The sequence below is a fragment of the Phyllostomus hastatus genome, unplaced genomic scaffold, assembly GCF_019186645.2.
Source record: "Phyllostomus hastatus isolate PE091 unplaced genomic scaffold, TTU_PhHast_1.1 phas_contig_40, whole genome shotgun sequence".
In the NCBI taxonomy this organism is placed as follows: domain Eukaryota; kingdom Metazoa; phylum Chordata; class Mammalia; order Chiroptera; family Phyllostomidae; genus Phyllostomus; species Phyllostomus hastatus.
In genome coordinates this window covers 86,172,189-86,192,348 of record NW_025333872.1, presented here as the reverse complement: position 1 = coordinate 86,192,348, position 20,160 = coordinate 86,172,189, and the positions used below count along the sequence as shown (strand labels likewise).

The 20,160-nt window shown below is 36.5% G+C and overlaps 1 protein-coding gene across 6 annotated transcripts in view; it reads right to left on the bottom strand.

Moving 5' to 3' along the window:
• The window catches only part of STXBP5 (syntaxin binding protein 5), a 129,464-nt gene that overhangs the window by 56,313 nt on the left and 52,991 nt on the right, over positions 1-20,160 (bottom strand). For all 6 annotated transcript variants that reach the window (XM_045842600.1, XM_045842602.1, XM_045842605.1 and 3 more), the window contains exon 9: positions 11,512-11,590. In XM_045842600.1, coding sequence (XP_045698556.1) covers positions 11,512-11,590 — 79 coding nt within the window. The remainder of the gene's footprint in view (positions 1-11,511; positions 11,591-20,160) is intronic.

Here is a 20,160-nt window from a genome sequence, read left to right as displayed (position 1 = left end):
AATACAGCATACAACTGAATATAAAATACTATGAAGAAGGGTGAAGTGTCCCAATTAAAACACAGTGGGTGGACTGGGCCAGGTATTTTATTACATAATAGTTTAAGAACAGTCTGGTAAGTGTTTTTACATATAGCCAACTTAAAAAAACACACAGATAGTATTAATCTAAGAACTGTGAATAAGGAGATGCTGATTTAACATTACTGCATAAAATTTCCATGGAGACACTGGGTAGGTATGGTAGGTAGATGACCAGTTCTCAGACAGTTAAACTGTTAACATGGTATTAAATAACACCATAGCAATTAGGTTAAGTTTATTCTCCAATGGCAACTAAGTGTTCAGCGGCTTTGTAAACTGGCTAAACTTCATTACTAAACTCAGGAGAAAAAAATATACAACAAAAATATTGATAAAAAGTAGTTTGAAAGGTATATCAAGATAACACTCTTTTTCATAATAGTAAGTTTCCCCAATCCAGCAATGAATGCATATATGCATATACTTTTACTTTTCTTATGTACTGTTTTTTTAAAAAAAAATTATCTAAGTTTGCCAGGCAGGAGTCACCTTATGAATTCCCAGAGGTTTTATGTTGTTCATTATAATGCCCCAAACTGTAAATACTCATGAAGTAAATATTTTATAAGAAATTAGTCCTAAAGAAAATAAAGTTAAATATTTTAATACTAGACAGTGAAATGACATAATTCAAAGTCCTTGTTCGCATGTGGAATTACATTAAATGTTCTAGGAATCTAGGTTATTTCTAAGATAATATGCAAATTACTGAGGTAGGGAACTTATTTAAGTAAAAGGTTAAACTTTTTGATGTTCTAATGAAGTCTAGGAATAATATAACTTTATTCCATTCCTTTAAGTAGAATTTAAATAGAAGTTCTTTTAATGATATTGGCTATTACCCAAGACCTTCATCTTCCAAGACATCAAGGTTAGGAAGTTGTTAGGTTGGACATTCTATAATTTTGACTGGAACTTGTAAGAGGCTAGACACTTGGGGGAAGTGTATATGCCTCCTTCATTGATTAACCTCCTCAACCTGACCTTGGCAATAGTTTTGGCTGAAGTCGTTTCTAGAGAAGCTTTCTTCACTTAAAGGAGGCACTGCTACCCAAAAACCTTTAGTATAACCAATTTGCTCAGCTGGGTTCTGGTAACACCACCCCTTCATTCGCCCAAGTTTTTTGAGCACCTTTATCCCTAAGAATCAAACTGTTCTCGTGTCTAGTCTAGACAAACAGTACACTTATTATAGTAAGTGTTATGAAGAAAATAAAACAAGGTAAGAGTCACAGGCTGAATGTGATCTAGACTGAAGGTGAAGGAGTGAGGAGCACTACAGTAAGACAGCGTGGGCAGGAAAGGCCCCTGTGCTAGAGAGACAGGAGCTGGGACCAGAATGAAGCGGAGCCGGCCATCCAAAGGCCTTGGGGTGGCGGGAGAAGGGTGGACTTCTAGGCAGGAGGAGTAAGCACTACAAAGACGCCCATCAGGGACAAGTATGGTGTGTCTGAGGAACTAGAAGGCCCGTTGGTGTGCCTGCAACACAGTGAGTGAAGTAATCCACAGAAATACATGACTTAACCCCAATGAAGAGCCTTTCTCCTCCATCTCATGCCCACAGTTACTTTGGTTCTGGCCTTAATAACCTGCCGCGTGTATTATTACAGCGGCACCTGTACAAGTTATTCACTGCTTCAGGTAGATTCCCCCTCATTTTCAGTTTGGGTAGTTCCTATTTCTCCTTTGAAACTCAGTGCAGTAATTACCTCCTCAGAAAACTTCTCAGCCCACCTCTCCTGACTGAGTTGGGTGCCCTTCCCACAGTCCTAAGCAGCATCTGCGCACCCCTTCCCAGTGTTTACCAAAATCAGTTGTCACTGTTTATCTACTTTCCCTTTGTATCACGAGCTCCTTCAGATCACAGAACGTATTTTCTACTTCAGCACTCGCCTGGCCTTAGCTAGGTGTCCCAGAGAGTGCTGGTCCGTCTGACCAAAAACATGAGGTCTGTCTGAAAAAAGCCCGACCATTGTTATTAATATAAAGAGAAGAGTTCTTTGTCTATAATAGTAAAGTACACACAGCCCCTTAAAACTACTGAAAAAGATGATACAAACTGGTAACACTTTAAACATGTTATGTAGAAGAAAATACCAAACTGAATATGCTCTGAGAATATAATCAAGTGAAAGTGGATTCCCTAAGTCACTGAAAAAAGACGGGGAATATGAACAAATTAAAATAAATGTTTAAGAATGGTGGAATTGCAGGTAATTTGCTTCTCCTGTGAGGATTTTAATAAATGATATAACTTCTTTACAAACCTAGATATTTCAAAAACACCTTAGAGAATAAGATATTAATGGTGGTTAAAAATGAGATTAATGTAATAATTGCGAACAAATTATACGTTTTTAAAAGAATGCAATTTCCCTCTGAAATTCTATGGAAGTACTTTGCCAGTTTCTAATGACATTTCCATATCTGTCATTACACAAGTACTGCTAAAATGTACTTTATGCTGGAGAATTTTCTGCTTCCTAGGCCACTCAGGAATACCTACGTAAACCAAGTTATTCGACAAGCGCTTATACTAAGTGCTGCTCTTTGCAGCAGGGCCCAGCAAGTCTCCTCTTCCGTCATTTAGCCCCCACTCCCGCCTCCACCCTTCAGGCAGCACGCTCCCCTCCACAACATTTCTTCTTCTTGTCATCTACTTCACCTACTTCCATGTTTCATTTCAGGACCCGAAACTTAGCTTAATCCTAGGACTTCTGGTTCTGTGGCCAAAAAGAGGTTTTCAGAAGAATGTATCTGGATCATATAATCACATGACAATGCCTTTAGTGTTTAAAAAATAAAGTTATCTCCTGTATCGTAACAAATTCACGTGAAAAAAAAAACTTTCTTACAAAATTGTTCCCTTTTCACTCTTAGTGACTCTGACACCAATAGCTCTGTCTTTTCTACCACTAGCTCGATGGAGGTCTTCCTTAATTGAAAGTAAAAACGAAAATCTGCCTTACTCTTCTTGTGAGACATAATTGCTACTCATCGCTAATGCTGAATTCTTTGAATGCATGTTCTAAACAGGTGTTTTCTATTTTCTTTTCCTTTCTTTTAATGCCCTTACATCCTGGATCGTGTTTGAAATGATGCTAATAAAGTACTCCTAAAAAATTCATTCTCCCTCGCTGGTGTGGTTCAATGAGTTGAGCACCAGCCCACAAACCAAAAGGTCGCTGGTTTGATTCCCAGTCATGGCACATGCCTGGGTTGCGGGCCAGGTCTCCCAGATGGGTGTGTGCGAGAGTCAACCAATCAATGTTCTCTTGCATATCAGTGTTTTTATGCCTCTCTTCACCCCTCCCTTACTCTCTCTAAAAAATAAACAAAATCTTTTAAAAAAATTATCTTTCCTACAATATACAAGGTCTGGTCTGTCCAGAAGGTATCCAGCCGCATAATACAAAAAAGAGACCTTTATTGAAGAAGATACAAGATACACGAAACATTGTACATGGGACAATAACACCTCAGTCCCCTTCCAAGTAGGCACCTTGGGACCTCACACAGTTCTCCCAATCACCAGCAGCTGCCCTGTCTTATTTTCCTGAATCTCATCAACAGTCTGAAATCTCTTCCTTTTCAAAGGTGATTTTAGTTTTGGGAAAAACCAGAAGTCACAGGGTGCCAAATCTGGGCTGTAGGGGTGCTGAGTCACCATGGTGATTTGATGTTTTGCCAAAAAGCTCTGGAAGAGACACGATGCATGAGAGGGCACACTGTCATGATGAGGCTGCCAATCACCAGTTGTCCACAGCTGCAGCCTTCTGAATCATCTGAATAGTTTTCGTGGAGAAATGTTCACGCTCAACACAAAATCTGATGCAGATTCAGCTTGCTCTATTCACTCAGTCATTTGGAATGCAACAGCCACACAGTACACATGCTCACTCAATGGCATGTGTACTGCCCCCACTGACTAGTAAAGTGAAGTCATCATTGTTCACACATGTGCATTCTAGTCCACTCTCCTTGGCTGCCAGGTTACATCGATGTGGGAAAAACTGTTCTCATTACATTAACAATGGCTGGACTTTCCCCAGAGAGATCTTGTATGCCTATTCTTCCTTCTGTTATCATCCCAATCAATCTTTCTACAGCAGTGCTTAACTTACTCTCTATAAACACTTCAAGGACATGATGCTGTTTGTTTCCTTTTCCTCCCACCCCTGGTCAAAATCTACTTGTCCTCCTTTCCACCTCTTTGTTTTAAGCATGTTTCAGGATAAAATGCCAGTGCTGGGAGCCTTGGCTCAATAGGGCTCTGAACTACCAGGGAACCATTGTGTATGTGCTCATTTTTCTTACGCTCAGGCAACATCACCTCCACTGTAGCAATCACCACTGACTGAGTACATTATGTGGGCTCAACAGACAGTCACTTTCAAACACAGTGAAACCTGCCAAAGATCTCGAAATAAATTTTTATATCAGTAGACTTAATTAAATATGTGGTATCAGTTTTAATTAGCAGTAATGAATTAAAAACTAATATAGTGAAAAGCTTTAAAAATAGAGTGATCTTGGCACTTTAAACTGAGAAGCAGCCCTGGACTAAACTCAATAAGGCATGTACTCAGGTACTAAATGAGGTGTTCTCATGTCAGAAGACAGCTCTCAGTCTAGTAGTCTTAGTTTTCTAGTTATGTGAATTATATCATAAATGTGTGACAGAATTTCAAGTCAAGTTGTCTTAAAATTAAGAAAGTGAATTATAACTTACCCTAACTAAGTATCAGGTTTAAAGAATAAAACTGGGAGAAAATGTTCTGGTTTTGAGAGACTGAAGATAAGATCAATCTGGAAGGGTCTTAAGTATGTCTCTAAAGCTACTGATAATTTCTGACTACCACAGTGATGTTAACATGAAAACAGTGAAGGTTACCTGATGAGGCATTTCAAATTTTAAGAATCTAAAAACTCAAAGAGGTGTTTACCCATTGGGTCAATTAAATATAAATCGTATGGATTTTTCTTAAACAAGTGTTAAGATCAAGTACCATGCATGACCCAGTGAGATACCATAAAATGTAATCTAGACTTCATCAATTTATAATTAAATTTGTAGACTAGAAGTGCTCTATGAAGTTCTCTAGTCCTCTGAGTAGCTCGGGTCACTTGCATTAAGTTATCCAGCCTGTTAAAGGCACAGATAGATCTCTCAGTTCACATCTGTGGGATTACTTGTATTGAGTACGATTTAATTAGTGTTAACTTAAGATCAGATAAACTAGGGAATTTTAAAGCTACTCCTGTACTCAGCAAACTGAGTGACTTGTAAAGGGTTAGGATGATTCTATCCTAGCCCACACTGTCTGTGAAAATATTCAGGGTACCAATTAAGAACTCCAGCTCTGGAGAAAACCTGGCCTCAAATTCCAGCTCTGTGACTTCTTAGGGCAAGATAATTTACCCTAAGCTCTCCATAACTCACTATCTATATGAAGACAATATAAGTGCCCATTCTACAGTGATGTTATGAGAGGTAGGAAAGACAATGCATTCAAATTGCATAGCAGAATACCTGGCATACAGTAAGCAAATAATGGATGTGCACTTCCCCTACTAATATTTTTTCTTCTTGGTGTTTGGGAAACAAGCCATCTAAGTTAGTGTCTTCAGTTCAAGACATAAAATACTATTTTTTGTGTCAAGAAAGGATACAAGAATTGCTTAGACAATACAAAAGGAAACTGCTTTTGTTTCTGAAAGCAGGCATGCTGTCTAAATGAGTTTCTCTTCTTGTTGCCATGGCTTAGCAAGAATTGGAATGAAGGAGAGAAAATAAATATGAAATATTTGCTGACTTTAATACACTGGTGGCGAGGGAACAAAGATGAGTAGAGATTCCATGTATGATAAAAGGAGGACTAAACACTGATGTAAAGACTGTTACTAAACCTGTGAGTCCAAAACACTGTTCTCAGTGGTCAACATATCTGTGAACGAACTGGAGAAAAGTTTCTTCATCTGCAGTTTTTTAGCAGGTAATTTAGCAAAGCAATTGTTGCAGAGGGATCTCTGGGTGTAAGTATGATCTTTGGGATTGGTGGTTAATGTGAACAGAGACTAGGTTTCATTAAAAAGGAAGTGTAGAGTGGTTAAAGGCACAGACTTAATTAAACCTGGGCTCTCCAGCTTATGAGCTGTAAGACCTTAGGCAAGTTGCTCAACCTCTCTGCTTCAATGCTCTCCAATATTAAGACAGAGGTATTAATAGCTGCCTCACAGGATTGTTGCTAAGGTTAAATAAAATATGCATACAGCTCTCAGAGCACTGTAAGTACAGCATGTTAAACAGATGTCGTTATTAAAAAATAATTTACAGCAAAGAAAAAAAACTACGATAGTGAGCATGTGTTCTGGGGCAAAAACAATCTTTGTGCAGAGGCTGTTTTGGGCTTCAGAAAGTTAGGATTCTTTCATTGGAAACCAGGACCCAGGAACAGTAACGAAAACTCAGGGGTAACAAGTTTGCAGGTGTTACTAAAACAGACCTAGATATTTTCAGAACCAGAATATCACAAAGGTACCCTGTGCTTTTATTACAGTCTGTGTTTATTCATTTTTTTAAGATTTTATTTTTAGAGAGGGGAAGGGAGGGAGAGAGAGAACATCACTGTGTGAGAGAAACATTGATCAGTTGCCTCCTCTACACACCCACGGGCTTGTGCTCTGACCCCTGAGCTGACCAGGAATGGAACAGGTGGTCTTTGGTTTTGCAGGAGGACGCCCAACCAACTGAGCCACACTGGTCAGGGCTTCATATTCTTATATAGGTAATCCACCTAAGCTTTTAGTTAACATATAAAATTAAAACTTAAGAAATCACCTTCTATTCTAAACCACTTGAAAATACACTCTGGCACCAGAGAGGGTGGGGGAAATAAATACAAAAACCCAAAAATTTTCCTTAAAGTTAAACACATATATTGTGTGTGCATATCAAGGTACGGTAGACTCTCCTTTTCTGCATGTGCTGCAAACTAAAAATGCTTTCTAGATTTTTTTTAAAGAACACTTAAAAAAGGATTTTATTTATTTATTTTTAGAGAGGGGGAGAGGGGAGAAAGAGAGAGAGAGAAACATCAATGTGTGGTTGCCTCTCACATGCCCCCTACTAGGGCCCTGGCTTGCAACCCATGCTTGTGCCCTAGGCTGGGAATCGAACTGGTGACCCTTTGGTTCACAGGCCAGCACTCAATCCACTGAGCCACACCAGCCAGGGCACTTTCTGGATTTGTAAATAGCTGTAAAAATACACAGAAGAACAGTATTTCATGGCACATGAAAAGTATATGAAATCCAAATTTCAGTGTCTGTAAATAAAGCTTTATTGGAACTCAGTTGCACTCCTTCATTTATGAATTGTCTATGGCTGCTATTGGGCTACAACAGCAGAGTTGAATAGTTACAACAGAGACCCGTATGGCCTGGAAAGCCTAAAATATTTACTCTCTGGCTCCACACAGAAAAGGTTTGTCATAGCAGGTGTTGTGATGAAAAGAGATAATCTTAGTCATGACTCTCTAAAGTGACTAAATTACCAAACTGAATCATGATAATACATACTTTTAGGTTCCCTAACAGAGACACTTCCCCCAAAACTACTGATTCTTTAATGGTGGTCCATTTCTTGAGAGAAACTAACTCTTCTAATGATCTGTAGTGCAGAAGTGCAAGGAGGTCAATGGGGCACCTATTGGAAAACTTGAACCCGCTCAGAGATGCACCCTCTGCCAGTAGAAAATCTGGCCCTGCCTACAACTACTTATGTAGTCTACCGGTGAGAAGAATGTATAGAAGTAGAGAAGAAAAAGAACTAGAATTTAATCACACACCTACAATGTGCCAAACACATTATATTTCTTTTAGTTCTTCACAACAATAGTCTGAAGCTGGAGTTACTGTTCCTATTTCATTGAGGTAAGGAGAGAGGGTCAGTGAGGTCAAGCAACTAGCTGAAGATAATGCAGCAAGTGGAAAACCTGGCATTTGAACCGAAGTCTGACAATCAAACACCTAAGTTATTTCTACTAATCAGGGGCTTTTGAATGTTATGATTATGACTCATTGTAAGCAATGCATTTTACTTCATGTTACAATATACAGATACATAAATGTACACAACTAAACAAAAGTTTCATGAACCAATACTTACCCTTAAAGTGTACAGTGCACTCTGCTATTTCCTATGTAATCTATAAGTTAAAAATCAGTGGTCACAACCAACAAAATTATTTTCACAGAGCACTAATAGATCACCATTACCTGATGTCTAAAAAAACAAAAATCACTGTCCTAAATCACAGTATTTCTCAATCTAGGGAAGGATATTAGTGGGGTTCTTTAACTATTATAAGGTCTGATCAACCTTGCCATTCACAGACCTGCTTTTGGATGCAAAATCAGAGAATAACTACATTTTAGAGATTTGTTAGAGGTTATCAAATGCTATTTTGAAACTAATATGTGAGACAGCTGATTTAAATAGTGTGTTCCAAGTGGTTCATAAAACTTTGTTTACTCTTCATAGCACCTCTGCAAGGTAGACACTATTGCTCTCATCTCACAGAAGAAGAAACAGGCACAGAAAGCTCAGTCCGTTTGCCCAATACTGCACAATGAGCAGTGCCGAGGCAGGATTCAGACCCGGGTGGTCCGGCTCCAGAGTTCACTCTCTTAATTACTTTGCGCCAGCAACATTCCCTGCAGGACTCGACACCCGAGTCACATTCGTTTTTCAAGGCAACACTTCAACAGAACTGACTTAACATTTACATTCTGACTTTTTTCAAGGAACAGGCATTTAAAGAATACTGCCATTATCTTTAATAACAGTGCTATTAAAAAGCTGTATTAATGATATTGCCACTGACCCCTATGTCTGATCTCTCCTGGTATAATATGCACTTTATTTTATTAGAAAAGAAAAGTTACACATCTTGATTCCATTTTCTGGTCAGAGTTGACCTGTGCCTCGCAGTTACACTATGCTTTTATCATTACCAGGTAACAACAGCTAATTCCTTACGGCTACGTTTTTCTACACACCAGCCTATCGTTTCCTTCCTCCGTTCAGTAACACTATGCCAGGAGCTGGACAATTAGAAGTGAGACAGTTGTGTTCCATACTTTCAGTGAGCTGAGGATATGCTTTAAATGAACCATTTCATTATTAATGATAAACATAAGTTCTAGAAAGGAAAAATAAAGCATGCTCTGAGAGTGTGCTACTGAGGGACACAACCTACTCAACGTAGCTATAAAGGACATCCTTAAAGTAGTGACATTTATGCTGAGCTATAAAGGATGAGAGGCAATCTTGCCTAGAATGATTTCTAGGTAAAGAGAAGAAAATGCAGAAGAATCTAATGAGGGAAGGATGGCTCTTCTAATAAACTCAGGTGATTTGTCAACAGGAACTAACAGAACACCTTCTGTTGGCCTCTGCCCAAGACACTTGCTAGGGACAGGACAAAGGTGAGAGCTGTCTAGCTTAATTTACCTGCTCTAGGTGGGAGGGGCTGGTTCTCAATGTTGGCTGCATATCAGAATTCTGGGGCCCTATGTCAAGGAAAGGGGCGATGGAGTGAGAAAAAAAAAAGGAAAGCTGAAGACCACTACAAGAAAGGAATCCTATTGATTAATTTTATAGAATCTACAAATGCATATAAAACAGTGAGACTTTTTTTTCACTTCTGATCCTATGAAAGGAAAAGTATTGCTGCTATTCGGTAAGAAAACCAGAACTCATAAATATCACCATCATATAGGAGTGAAAATGGGAACAAAAAGAGGGGGGAAAATCTTCCCTGATTTTTGCCTTTATTACCAATCAATATGTTAAAATGAACAGATAATTCAAAAGATAATTAGGACTGTTAGTTTAAATGTTTAGACAATTCATTTTATGTTGTATTATAAATACTGAGGTTTTTGTTTCATCCCCCACCCCCTGCTTTTTTTTTTTTTTTGCTGCCATGCTTTTACTGTTTACATTCCTTTGCCATTGGACAACTACAGCAAGTAAAAAAAAAAAAACTGCTAGTAGTAGGTTTCCTAATAAGGACAATCATTTATAGAAACTTTATTATGTACCAGGCACTGTGTGAAATGTTTGAAATACATAATTATTTCAATTCATCACAACCACCTTTTGACCTATTATCATATTCCTGTCATCAATGAGGAAACTGAAGCACAAATAAGTCAAATAACTGCCAAAGGTCACACAGTGAGGGATCCACAGTCAATTAAACCAATGCTATTACTCTTGGAGTTCATTCTACCTACTGTCTGAACACAGTTTATCTGATGGATCCCAGAGGAAGGCTAAAGAGGATCGAGGTGGAAAACATATAAATCTTAATGATTCTTCAGTCTAGTGTCTTTTGCCAAATGAGAACAGGGTTGAGTTAACTGAGATTTGAAGAATAGATTAAAAAGGGAAGCAAGTCAGTTACACTAACCAGCAGTTGTAAGTTGGTATACAAAAAAATATGCCAGCTGCATAAACTTGAATGGGCATCTAGTAAGTCTAGTAAAGCACAGACTGCTGGGCTCCACCACCAGACAGAGTTTCTGATTCCAAAGGTCTGGTGTAGAGTCCACGAATCCGCATCTCTAATTCAAGTTCTCAGCTAATGCTGCGGCCCAGGAACCACAATCTGAGACCCATGGGACTACATACACTACTTAAGTCCACTCTCTTACATAGCTATCGTGAATAGAACCATACACTTTTTCTGGGAAACTAGTGCATAAACAAAAGAACTCCTTTAGAGTTTAAAGAGATGTGGAATTTAAAAAAGAAACATTTAGAACTTTTAAAAATTTGTTTTCCAAATTATATTTTAAATATAACATTTGGTATACACAAAAATATATGTAAGATATATAAAGTATAAAAACCATGTAATTCTTATATCTAATAAAGGCAATCGATATCTTCAAATATAATTAACTTCCTTTAATATTAAACTATACTTATGTTTGGTATTGCCAAATATTCTTACGACAATAGTTTTTGAAGAATACATGTAAAATTTTATAATTAACATATATAGTATAAATAGGTTAATTTTAAAATCACTTTTTCTTCATTGTTACTTCACAATTTTTACTAGCAAATAAACTCTATGTTAACTGAAGACTAATCTAACAGAATGTATGAAGCTTGATAAGAAAATAATTCAAACATTCCAGGATATATAGCAAAACTGCTAAATACAGAGAGAACTTAGAAGTATTTTATCCTAAATTTACCAACTTTAGTTATTTTGTGAAATAAAGCATAAAATTTAAGACTGGGCTAGACCTTTCTAAAGTAGGCCTTCAAAAATAGTGGTAGAATAGCCTTCAGCGCTATCTGAGCAGTTATACACAATGAAGATTGGCAACGAAGGAAAGTCTTACCCAGATCTAGTCGTTTTGAATTCCACCTTGAGGATAGGTTTGCATGGTTCTGGCTTCTTCCCATCCTTTAACTGCTTTCCTAAAATATATTTTCCTGCATTAAATTCTAAAATTCTAAGTTACTCTAAATTCTTACATTGATAGTTTATAAAATGAAAGTGAAATATAATGAAACCCACCATGAAACAATAAAAGTGATTCTGATATAAGTAGTTAATACGAAATATTTAAAATAAGTAAATTTACTTCTTGAAATTCAGTGCTGAAAAGCAAATAAACAGAATAACTTTGTAACATTTATGCCATATAATTTTAGTAAGATAAATTGATAGTCTTCTTAATATTCTTAATTGCAGATGAGCAAAATAAAATTTTAATTTGCTAAATGAATTCATGTTTTAACATAGCTAAGTTTGAAAAAAATAAATATAAATTAGATTTTTACCCAAGTGTGACAGGCTACAAAATTAAACCCCATGCTAATAAATTCACTTATATATTTATTCTCCCAAAGTAAAATTCATCCATTGTAATATCTAGAAGGCTGCTAAAATACACCAACCTCTATAAAATGTGTCAGGGACTCATATTGTCAAAAATATTAGATTATTTTTAAAATATTTGTTGATTTCTGTTATCTATTTCTATATGTTCATTGCAGAAACAACTCTGAAAAACGTAAAGAAGACACCTATGCCCATTTGTTAGAGATTAATTAACTCAAACAATATTTTCTTTAGACCCCAAACATACACCTCTAACCCCGACACCTGTCTTCCCTCCCAGTTTCCCCATTCTCATGGTACCCAGCTCATTCTAACACACTTTACACTGCTTGCTCGCCTCACCAACAAGAATGTACATCCCATGAAAGCAAAGGTTTTTAAGTGTGTCTGTGTTTTCTGTTGATGCATACCTGGTGGGTGCTCAATAACTATTTAATGAGTGAATAATTAATAATTTCTCCTTTGAATTCCTAAAAAAGAGACATCTGGGTAGAACTGTATTCCAAAAAGACTGAACCAATTTATACTTCCATCAGCAATGTTAAGTATTTTGCCACACCTTACCCAAACACTATTTTTTTTTCTAATTTGATTGGTGGAATGGTTATCTTATTTTAATTTGTATTTTTTATTTGCTAAATATTCTTAGGCTTACTGGTCATATGTATTTCTTCTTTTAAAAATAGCTTATATCCTTTACTCATGCTTGTATGTAATCTTCTCTATATTTAAAAATAAATTTAACATTCAAAGCTCTTTAACATTGTGTCTAATATTTTCCCTAGTATCATTGGTGATTAAATTCTTTGCAATTTTTAAACACTGAACATTTTTAAATGTATGCATTTAAATAATCAAGTCTATCAGTCTTGTCATGTTTCCAAGAAAACTTAAAATCCTGAAATGTCAATTCTTACAAAATTAACTTACAAATTTAATGTATAATTAGAATCCCAATAGCTTTTCTTGACTTGAAATAAAGTTCACGTTGTAGAGTCAATGCCTATGAACAGCTGAGAAAACTAAGAAATGAGATTAACTTCCAGAATAACACAGCAAGGATCTTGGTGAACTCACTTTCCCACAAAAAAAGAAACAGTAAAACAAGTTCAACACTTCAAAATGCTAGAAATTAACGAAAGCCACAATACGCACAAAAGGAGTGGGGCACTGTCTACCCAATAAAAACAACTGCACCGCAGAGACAGGGAAGACCGGAACATTTTGCTGGAGAGCTGTTCCCATCCCCTTCACTCCCAGCTCGGTGTCCAGGTGGAGGTAAGAAAAGGTATGAGTCAACATAGGGGACTGGAATTTTTTTGCAGTTCTATTAAAACCAGTTTCTCTAGAGCACAATCCATATTTTGTCCCAATTTATAGATCCCTGGAAAACTATATTCTCAAGGTGTTGTGGTAATTTCACTTGAGACAGACATCAGCTCAGGGAGGCAAAAGGCCCTACCCTCGGGCACCACAGAAATAACAGCAATCTGCTGGCAATACCTGGCTGCCTAAGGCTGTGGTTTCAGGGGGAACAAGTAAGAGTCTGGGCAGGAATTTAAAATAAAACCTTGAAGAACCAGACATATTCCTAGGGACCTAGGAGGCTGCATACAAGTGCAAGGCTGTGTAGATGACCTAGAAAGACCTGGGAAAGGAGAAGGTCAACATCCCAGTCACTCATCTCTGGAGGACTTGGAGATTTTGAGCGAACAGGAAGTTAAAAAAAATTAATTGGCAGAAAGTTAAATTACCTATGTAATACCTATTGCTGGCAGGAACACTGAAAAAGTGGAACCCATACATGAAAGTAGAAATGTGAAAGATACAGCCTTCTTTGAAAGCAGTTTGAGAACATTTATTAAAACAGAAGTACAAAAGAACCAATTCTTATGAAATATGTACAGGCTGGTAATGGCAACATAATTAGTAGTGATCAAGAACTGAAAACAAAGTGAATGTCCATTAATTTGGAATTGCTGAATAAATTGTGGAAAACTGTTAAAAAACAATTGGCTACTTCATGGCCATTAAAATGAAGGAATTAGGCTACGCCAGATAACATGGGAGATTTCCCCAAAGTATAGGGGTTAAGAAAAGCAAGATCCTAGAGGATCACTTCTTTGCCTCTTTATACAGAACTGACTGTGCAGTGGAATCTTGAACCTCTGTCACCCCAATATATAAGAACCAAGAGGTGACTAGTGATGCAGGTAAGTAGAACACCAGAATAAGGTACTGGAAGGGACTGCTAGGGGAGAAGATTAGATGGTTGAAGTGGAAGAAGGAATTGAGGAAAAAAGAAAGTTATGGGAAGAAAGGAGGTTTAAGTCTGAAAAGTCTCCCCTCATGCTGTACAAGGAACAAAGTGAGAATTTCAACCTCTATGTCCATCTGTTCAGAGACACAGGACCTTTCATAGTAAAGCATGTAAATGTTTGCTCTGAAGGCCAGCAGCATCAGACTTTATCTTTTACCACCCAAAACTCTAATGGGAATTTCAGATTGTTATAATTTGAAATTACAGATGCAAATTTTACATTTATTTAAAAAAAACTAGTTACGTATTTTTAATGAAGTAAAACAACGATTCAGATATAACTCAATTTAACTTATTTCAATATTCACTGGTAATCTTTCAATGGCTAAAACAATTTTTAAAGAATGACATCAAGTGTTACATTTTCTGGACCCTTTTTAAGTTTGAGATTATAAATCTTGCATAAAACCTGGCTAGGTACAAATTCTTAACTTTTTTTTTTTTTGAGAGGGAGAGAAACATCAGTATATGGTTGCCTCTCATGCACCCCCAACTGGGGACCTGGTCTGCAACCCAGGCATGTGTCCTGGCTGGGAATCGAACCAGTGACCCTTTGGTTCGCAGCCTGCACTTGATCCACTGAGCTACATGAGCCAGGGCAATATTCTCAACTTTTGTCTTGCTCAATGTCTTTTGATATTGCTCTATTGTGTCTAGTATTTAAACTTATAATAAAGTTTAAAGCAGTCTGATTTTTATTTCTTTGTACATTAACTTTTTCCCACCCCCCTGCTAGAATACTAACAGGGTAGTTTCATTATCTCTGTAAATCAAAATGTTGCAGATCTACAGTGATCTTTCTTCATTAATCTTGCTTGAAAATTTGTTATTTTGATTTGCATACTGTTTTTTTAACTGAGGTTTTATAAATTATTTCACCTATTATTGCTTATGTTCCAGAAAGGTTGATTTGTTCACCAGTAACCCAAGATTAACCATTGTCTAAATCAAATCTAATAAGGCACTAGCTAAGATTTTATTTAAAGGATGTTTACAAGATCACCAAATTTCACCACTAGGTGTCATCTGTGCTTGTTCTTTCAACTACTTGTGAATTACCTTGGTAAATTGTTTCAAGTTCAGGTTAATTATAAAACTTCACTTGATAAATCACAGAAACCTCCACATCACATCTGATTTCTTCTTGTCTCTTACTGTGTCCTGCGTCCCACTCTCATAAACCACCCAGCCAGCAATGAATTAATTGGTCCAAGTCCTACTGATTCTAATTCCAAAATTTTATCCATTTATACCCAGTTCTTCCTATTTGCTGTCACAAATGAATTCTCCATTATTTATTGTTTACTAGTTCAGTGGCACCCTAACTGACCCCCTATTCTGCCCCCAGCTCACCTGATATACTGTCATGTTTCCCATGGTATATGAGTTACAATGTAGGGACCCATCATGAAAGTCAAACTCTGTTATGACATATATTCATGCCTTGGTATGAGTTTCTGTCTTTGTGCCCACAGGAAGTTTAAACTCTGGTCCTATTAAACTATTTACAGTTTTCCAAGAACACTGTGTTTTTTATTGTGTCTTCGTACCTTCTGACTAAAATGACTTTTTATGTTCTTTTTTTGTCTCGTAACACCCCACTCATCCTTTATGATCAAGCTCATATAACCTGAATTTGTGAATTCAGCACTTATCATAATGTAATATAGTTGTCAGTTCATAGATCATTTTCATTCACTGGACTATGAGTTCTTCAAGGGCAGTATAGGTCCAGTATTGAAATTCTGGTACATAGGAGGTAATCAATAAACGTCTGTTGAATGAATGAATGAAGATGTATTAAAAACAAGTGAGGAACACTGACAAAAACAAGTGCTTCCTAAGTTTTTAATTTTGCGTTTAGATTGTAGAACACACTTTCTGACAGATACAGCTGTTAAGCAGCAGTGATGTTCTCGGTCTGCAGCTGGATGGCCAGTACGGGAGCCACCACTCACACATGACCACTGAACACTGGAAATGTAGCTCGTCCAAGTGAAGTTGTGTTTTAAGTATAAAATGCACGCTGGAGTTCAAAGAGTACAAAAAAGAACGTAAAAATACTTCAATTTCGTATGTTGACTGCATGTTAAAATGACAATATTTTGCATGTTTTGGGTTAAATAAAATTTATTTTTAAAACTAATTTTATTTGTTTTTACTATTATTAGTAGTAAATTTAAAAATTATACATACAGCTCACATTATATTTCTACTGAACAGTGATGTTCTAAGAAATAAATGATTCAAATTGGAGAATCACACTGTTCATAATATTAGTCTGAACTGAAGAGCACATTCTTTCCTTATGAGTGTGAGAGAGCTGATTTACAACCAGACTGGATACACACACATATATTTGATTTTGACTCTTGGTTAAAGGCAGTGGGATTTATGATGTGCTTGTTCAATGTCTAAAACTTCCCAAACTTCCCTGGTGATCCCAGTGCCTTCATGGAAGGTTGGCAACTGGCTTAACTGGCCTGGAGAGAATGGATTATCCAAAATATTTTAGGACTGTATAAATGCAACTACTCCTTAACCATTAAGGAGCTGAAACTACATTCGGCCCTTTGAAGGCAACCATGAGGCTGATGTGGCCCCTGGTGAAAATGAATCTGACACCCCTGGATCATTTACAAGGTCTCCTTGAGAGTTTCTCTTTGCACTCCTAGAAGTCAGATCTTGTGTTCGGAGCAAGGAATCTCAGCACAACCCACCTGTGCACATGAGCACTCACTCATGGGAGCTTGCATATGGGGCACCTATCAGAACGCTAGCCTGCAATCTCCTTCTTCTGCTGGACCACGTCCTTTGCCTTTAAATAAAAGCCTTATTTTGAGTATACTCTATGGAGTTTGGTAGGTCCTTTCAAATATATAAACTGGGGTAAATTTTGCAATGAATTATATAAGGAACTAAAGTATGGTTTCATTATTTATTGAATTTTTATGCTTTGGGTGATTCTTAAAAGGAGATTTATAGAATTATTTGTAAGTCACATCCTTAAAATATTAAAGTGACTTTTATTAATGTAAACTTTGATTTTATTTTTTCCTTCAGCAACACTTGATAAACGTTCCCCAATCATGTTTTATTCCTTAATACATGTATTGATTATACTGATGAAAAAGCTCTGGAAACTAAATTTTAAAATCTCATTACCTACAGTGGACACCTATTAATTTTGTCCATCAAACATCTCCATTTCCTTTGAGAATCCCATCTACTCTGCAACACAGCACACACATGCACACTTACAGGGCAGATTCTGGGGGACTCTGGGCCAGCCACTCCCTTAACCATGATGACTGCATGTGAGCCATGCCAGAACTATCAAATTTCTTCCCTCCTAAACAATGGAAGCCCATCTGTCGTAGGAGGGAAACAGAAGCAGAGTTTGCCTTCTAGACTCTGCATACATAAACACAGATTTACAACCCACCAATATGGGACCAACTCTGGCTTAATTTCCTCATATGCACCATGCTTTATACCTCATTCAATCCTGACATTTTGCATATGATAAAACTAAGTCCCAGAGAACAGTAATTATTTCCACAAGGTTTTTTCTATAAAGCGAAGCTAGAATTATCCAGGTTGTCTGACTGCCAGGAATGTTCTTTGATAATCATAAAAACTAGATTAAAGGGAGCTATCATTCTTTATTATCTGTTCTGATTAATGAAAAATCATGTTGAGCAGTTTCAGACACAGAAATGGAGACTTTCAGAAAAAATAATACTACCTCTACCATTCTGATGCATACAGTAAAATTATCCTACATTATATCAGAAAATTCTTAAGTGACTTCAAATTATTCTCCTTTACTGGTCATTCTACCATCACTATCTAAGTAACTGCTATGTCCCTCAGAGTAAATGTCCACTAGCAACAACTTTAGCAGTGAAGGGTGTCATCCAAGGCTAATGACTGAACATAACTAGCAGACCTGGAGAACTGCCTCATAATTCAATTACAGTTCCAGCACTAGGCCACCATGTCTCTAAGTGATTTTACGGAATACTAGAGAACCACACGCTGTTCTGTGAATAAAAGATACTAAAGTTAGGTAAGTCTGGGAAAACCCACATAAAATAAGTGTATTAAATATACAAACCAATATAAATAATTAATCTTTTAAAAATTAGTATTTGTGAAATATATTTTGGAGATTACTACTCTAATCTAACTCTTTTGGTCCCACCTTACCAAGTAAATAACATTTCCAGATTTATATTTTCTGTAACCACATACACAGCACAAAACAATTTCCCGGTACTTTCACTTCAGTTAGTACTTCTATGTTTAAATGAGAACGCTGAGGTTCAGAAGTTAACTGACTTCCCAAAGTCACGGAGCCAGAAACTACGGAGTCAGTGCTTAACCACAGGCTGCTGGCTTCAAAACTCCATGTCAGGCCGGTGTAGCGTTGTGTTTTCTAAACAGATTCTTCAGGACATCTTAAGGTATTCTTAACACTAAACATCATACTGGTAGGAATCCGAAAGTACAATCAGTTCCTGGTTATCAAGGTTAACACCTACAAATGTTTTTTTAAGAATAAAATGCTTAACCATTAAATGGGTTTAAACATAAAAAAAAAAACCTAACCCGGGCAAAATTTTTAAAGTCTAGTACTTTTAAAGTAATTTACTATAACTGTTTGTTAGAGAGTAAGGGCAAGAGACAACACTTTAATTATTGTGGAAAATAACTAAATTTAGTAACAGTAATGAGGGAAAAAAAACTTAAGTTTTGATCCATCAAATCAAACATTTAGCATACTAAAAGTTATATACAAGAAATACAGCATATATATTAATTTATTATGGTATAAAACATTTTTGTATTTTAATGTAAAAACATGCATTGGTTTTGGAATGGAACTCAGCTATTGACATAAATTTAACTTTGGTAGGTTACCTAGCACTAGCAATAAAAAGTAAACATTGTTACTACTGGAAATATTTCATATTTTGTAAGTAAAACAACTTGTGGTCATCTATATTTTTAGACTGATAGACTATACAACAAATGCCATCCTACCTTTTAATACCTGCCACAGAAAAATTTTTCTTTACTTACATTTTGTTTGGATTGTAATGTTGAAAACCATTAAATAAACATTCACTGTCTTATTTATTTAAAAATAATTTTAGCTAATGACTCTTTTTTGCTAAGATACTATAAACTCTACAGAAACTTATTTATGCCACCTCTAAAAGTTGGCTCTCAAAGAGGTAAGTTTTCAGTATAAAAATAGGATGAAGATTAAATAGGAAACCTCCATTTGGCAACCATCACAGTAATAATTGATTCAGCCAAGAAACATCATCAGATACTAAAATCAGAGGGTAAAGTTTGATGAGGAATAGTATGTTTATAGGCCCAAAGTACTCCTCCAAATCAAAGTACTTATTGATTACAAATACAAATAAAAATACTTATTAATTTCAAAGAGATAAACAATACTGTTGCAATGGAGAGACCTAGTAGATAGAAGCTTAATCAGAAGTTCATACCAATGCAGGACAAATCAAATACAAGTTCCACTTGAAAGGATTCAAAAAGAACACCAGTCCTTTTGGGATAGTCCTGCCAAAAATGTGCAACCTAAATCTGATCATGATGAAACATCAGACAAACCAAAGTGAGTTCCATTTCATACAATAACTGACCTATAATATTCAAATTCTGTCAGTTATGAAAAGTCCAGAAAAGGCTCAAAAACTGTTCCAGACTGAAAAAAAACTGAAGAAACATGACAACTAAACCTAATTTACATACAGACTTTTTTTGATAAAAGGCAAACAGCAGTAA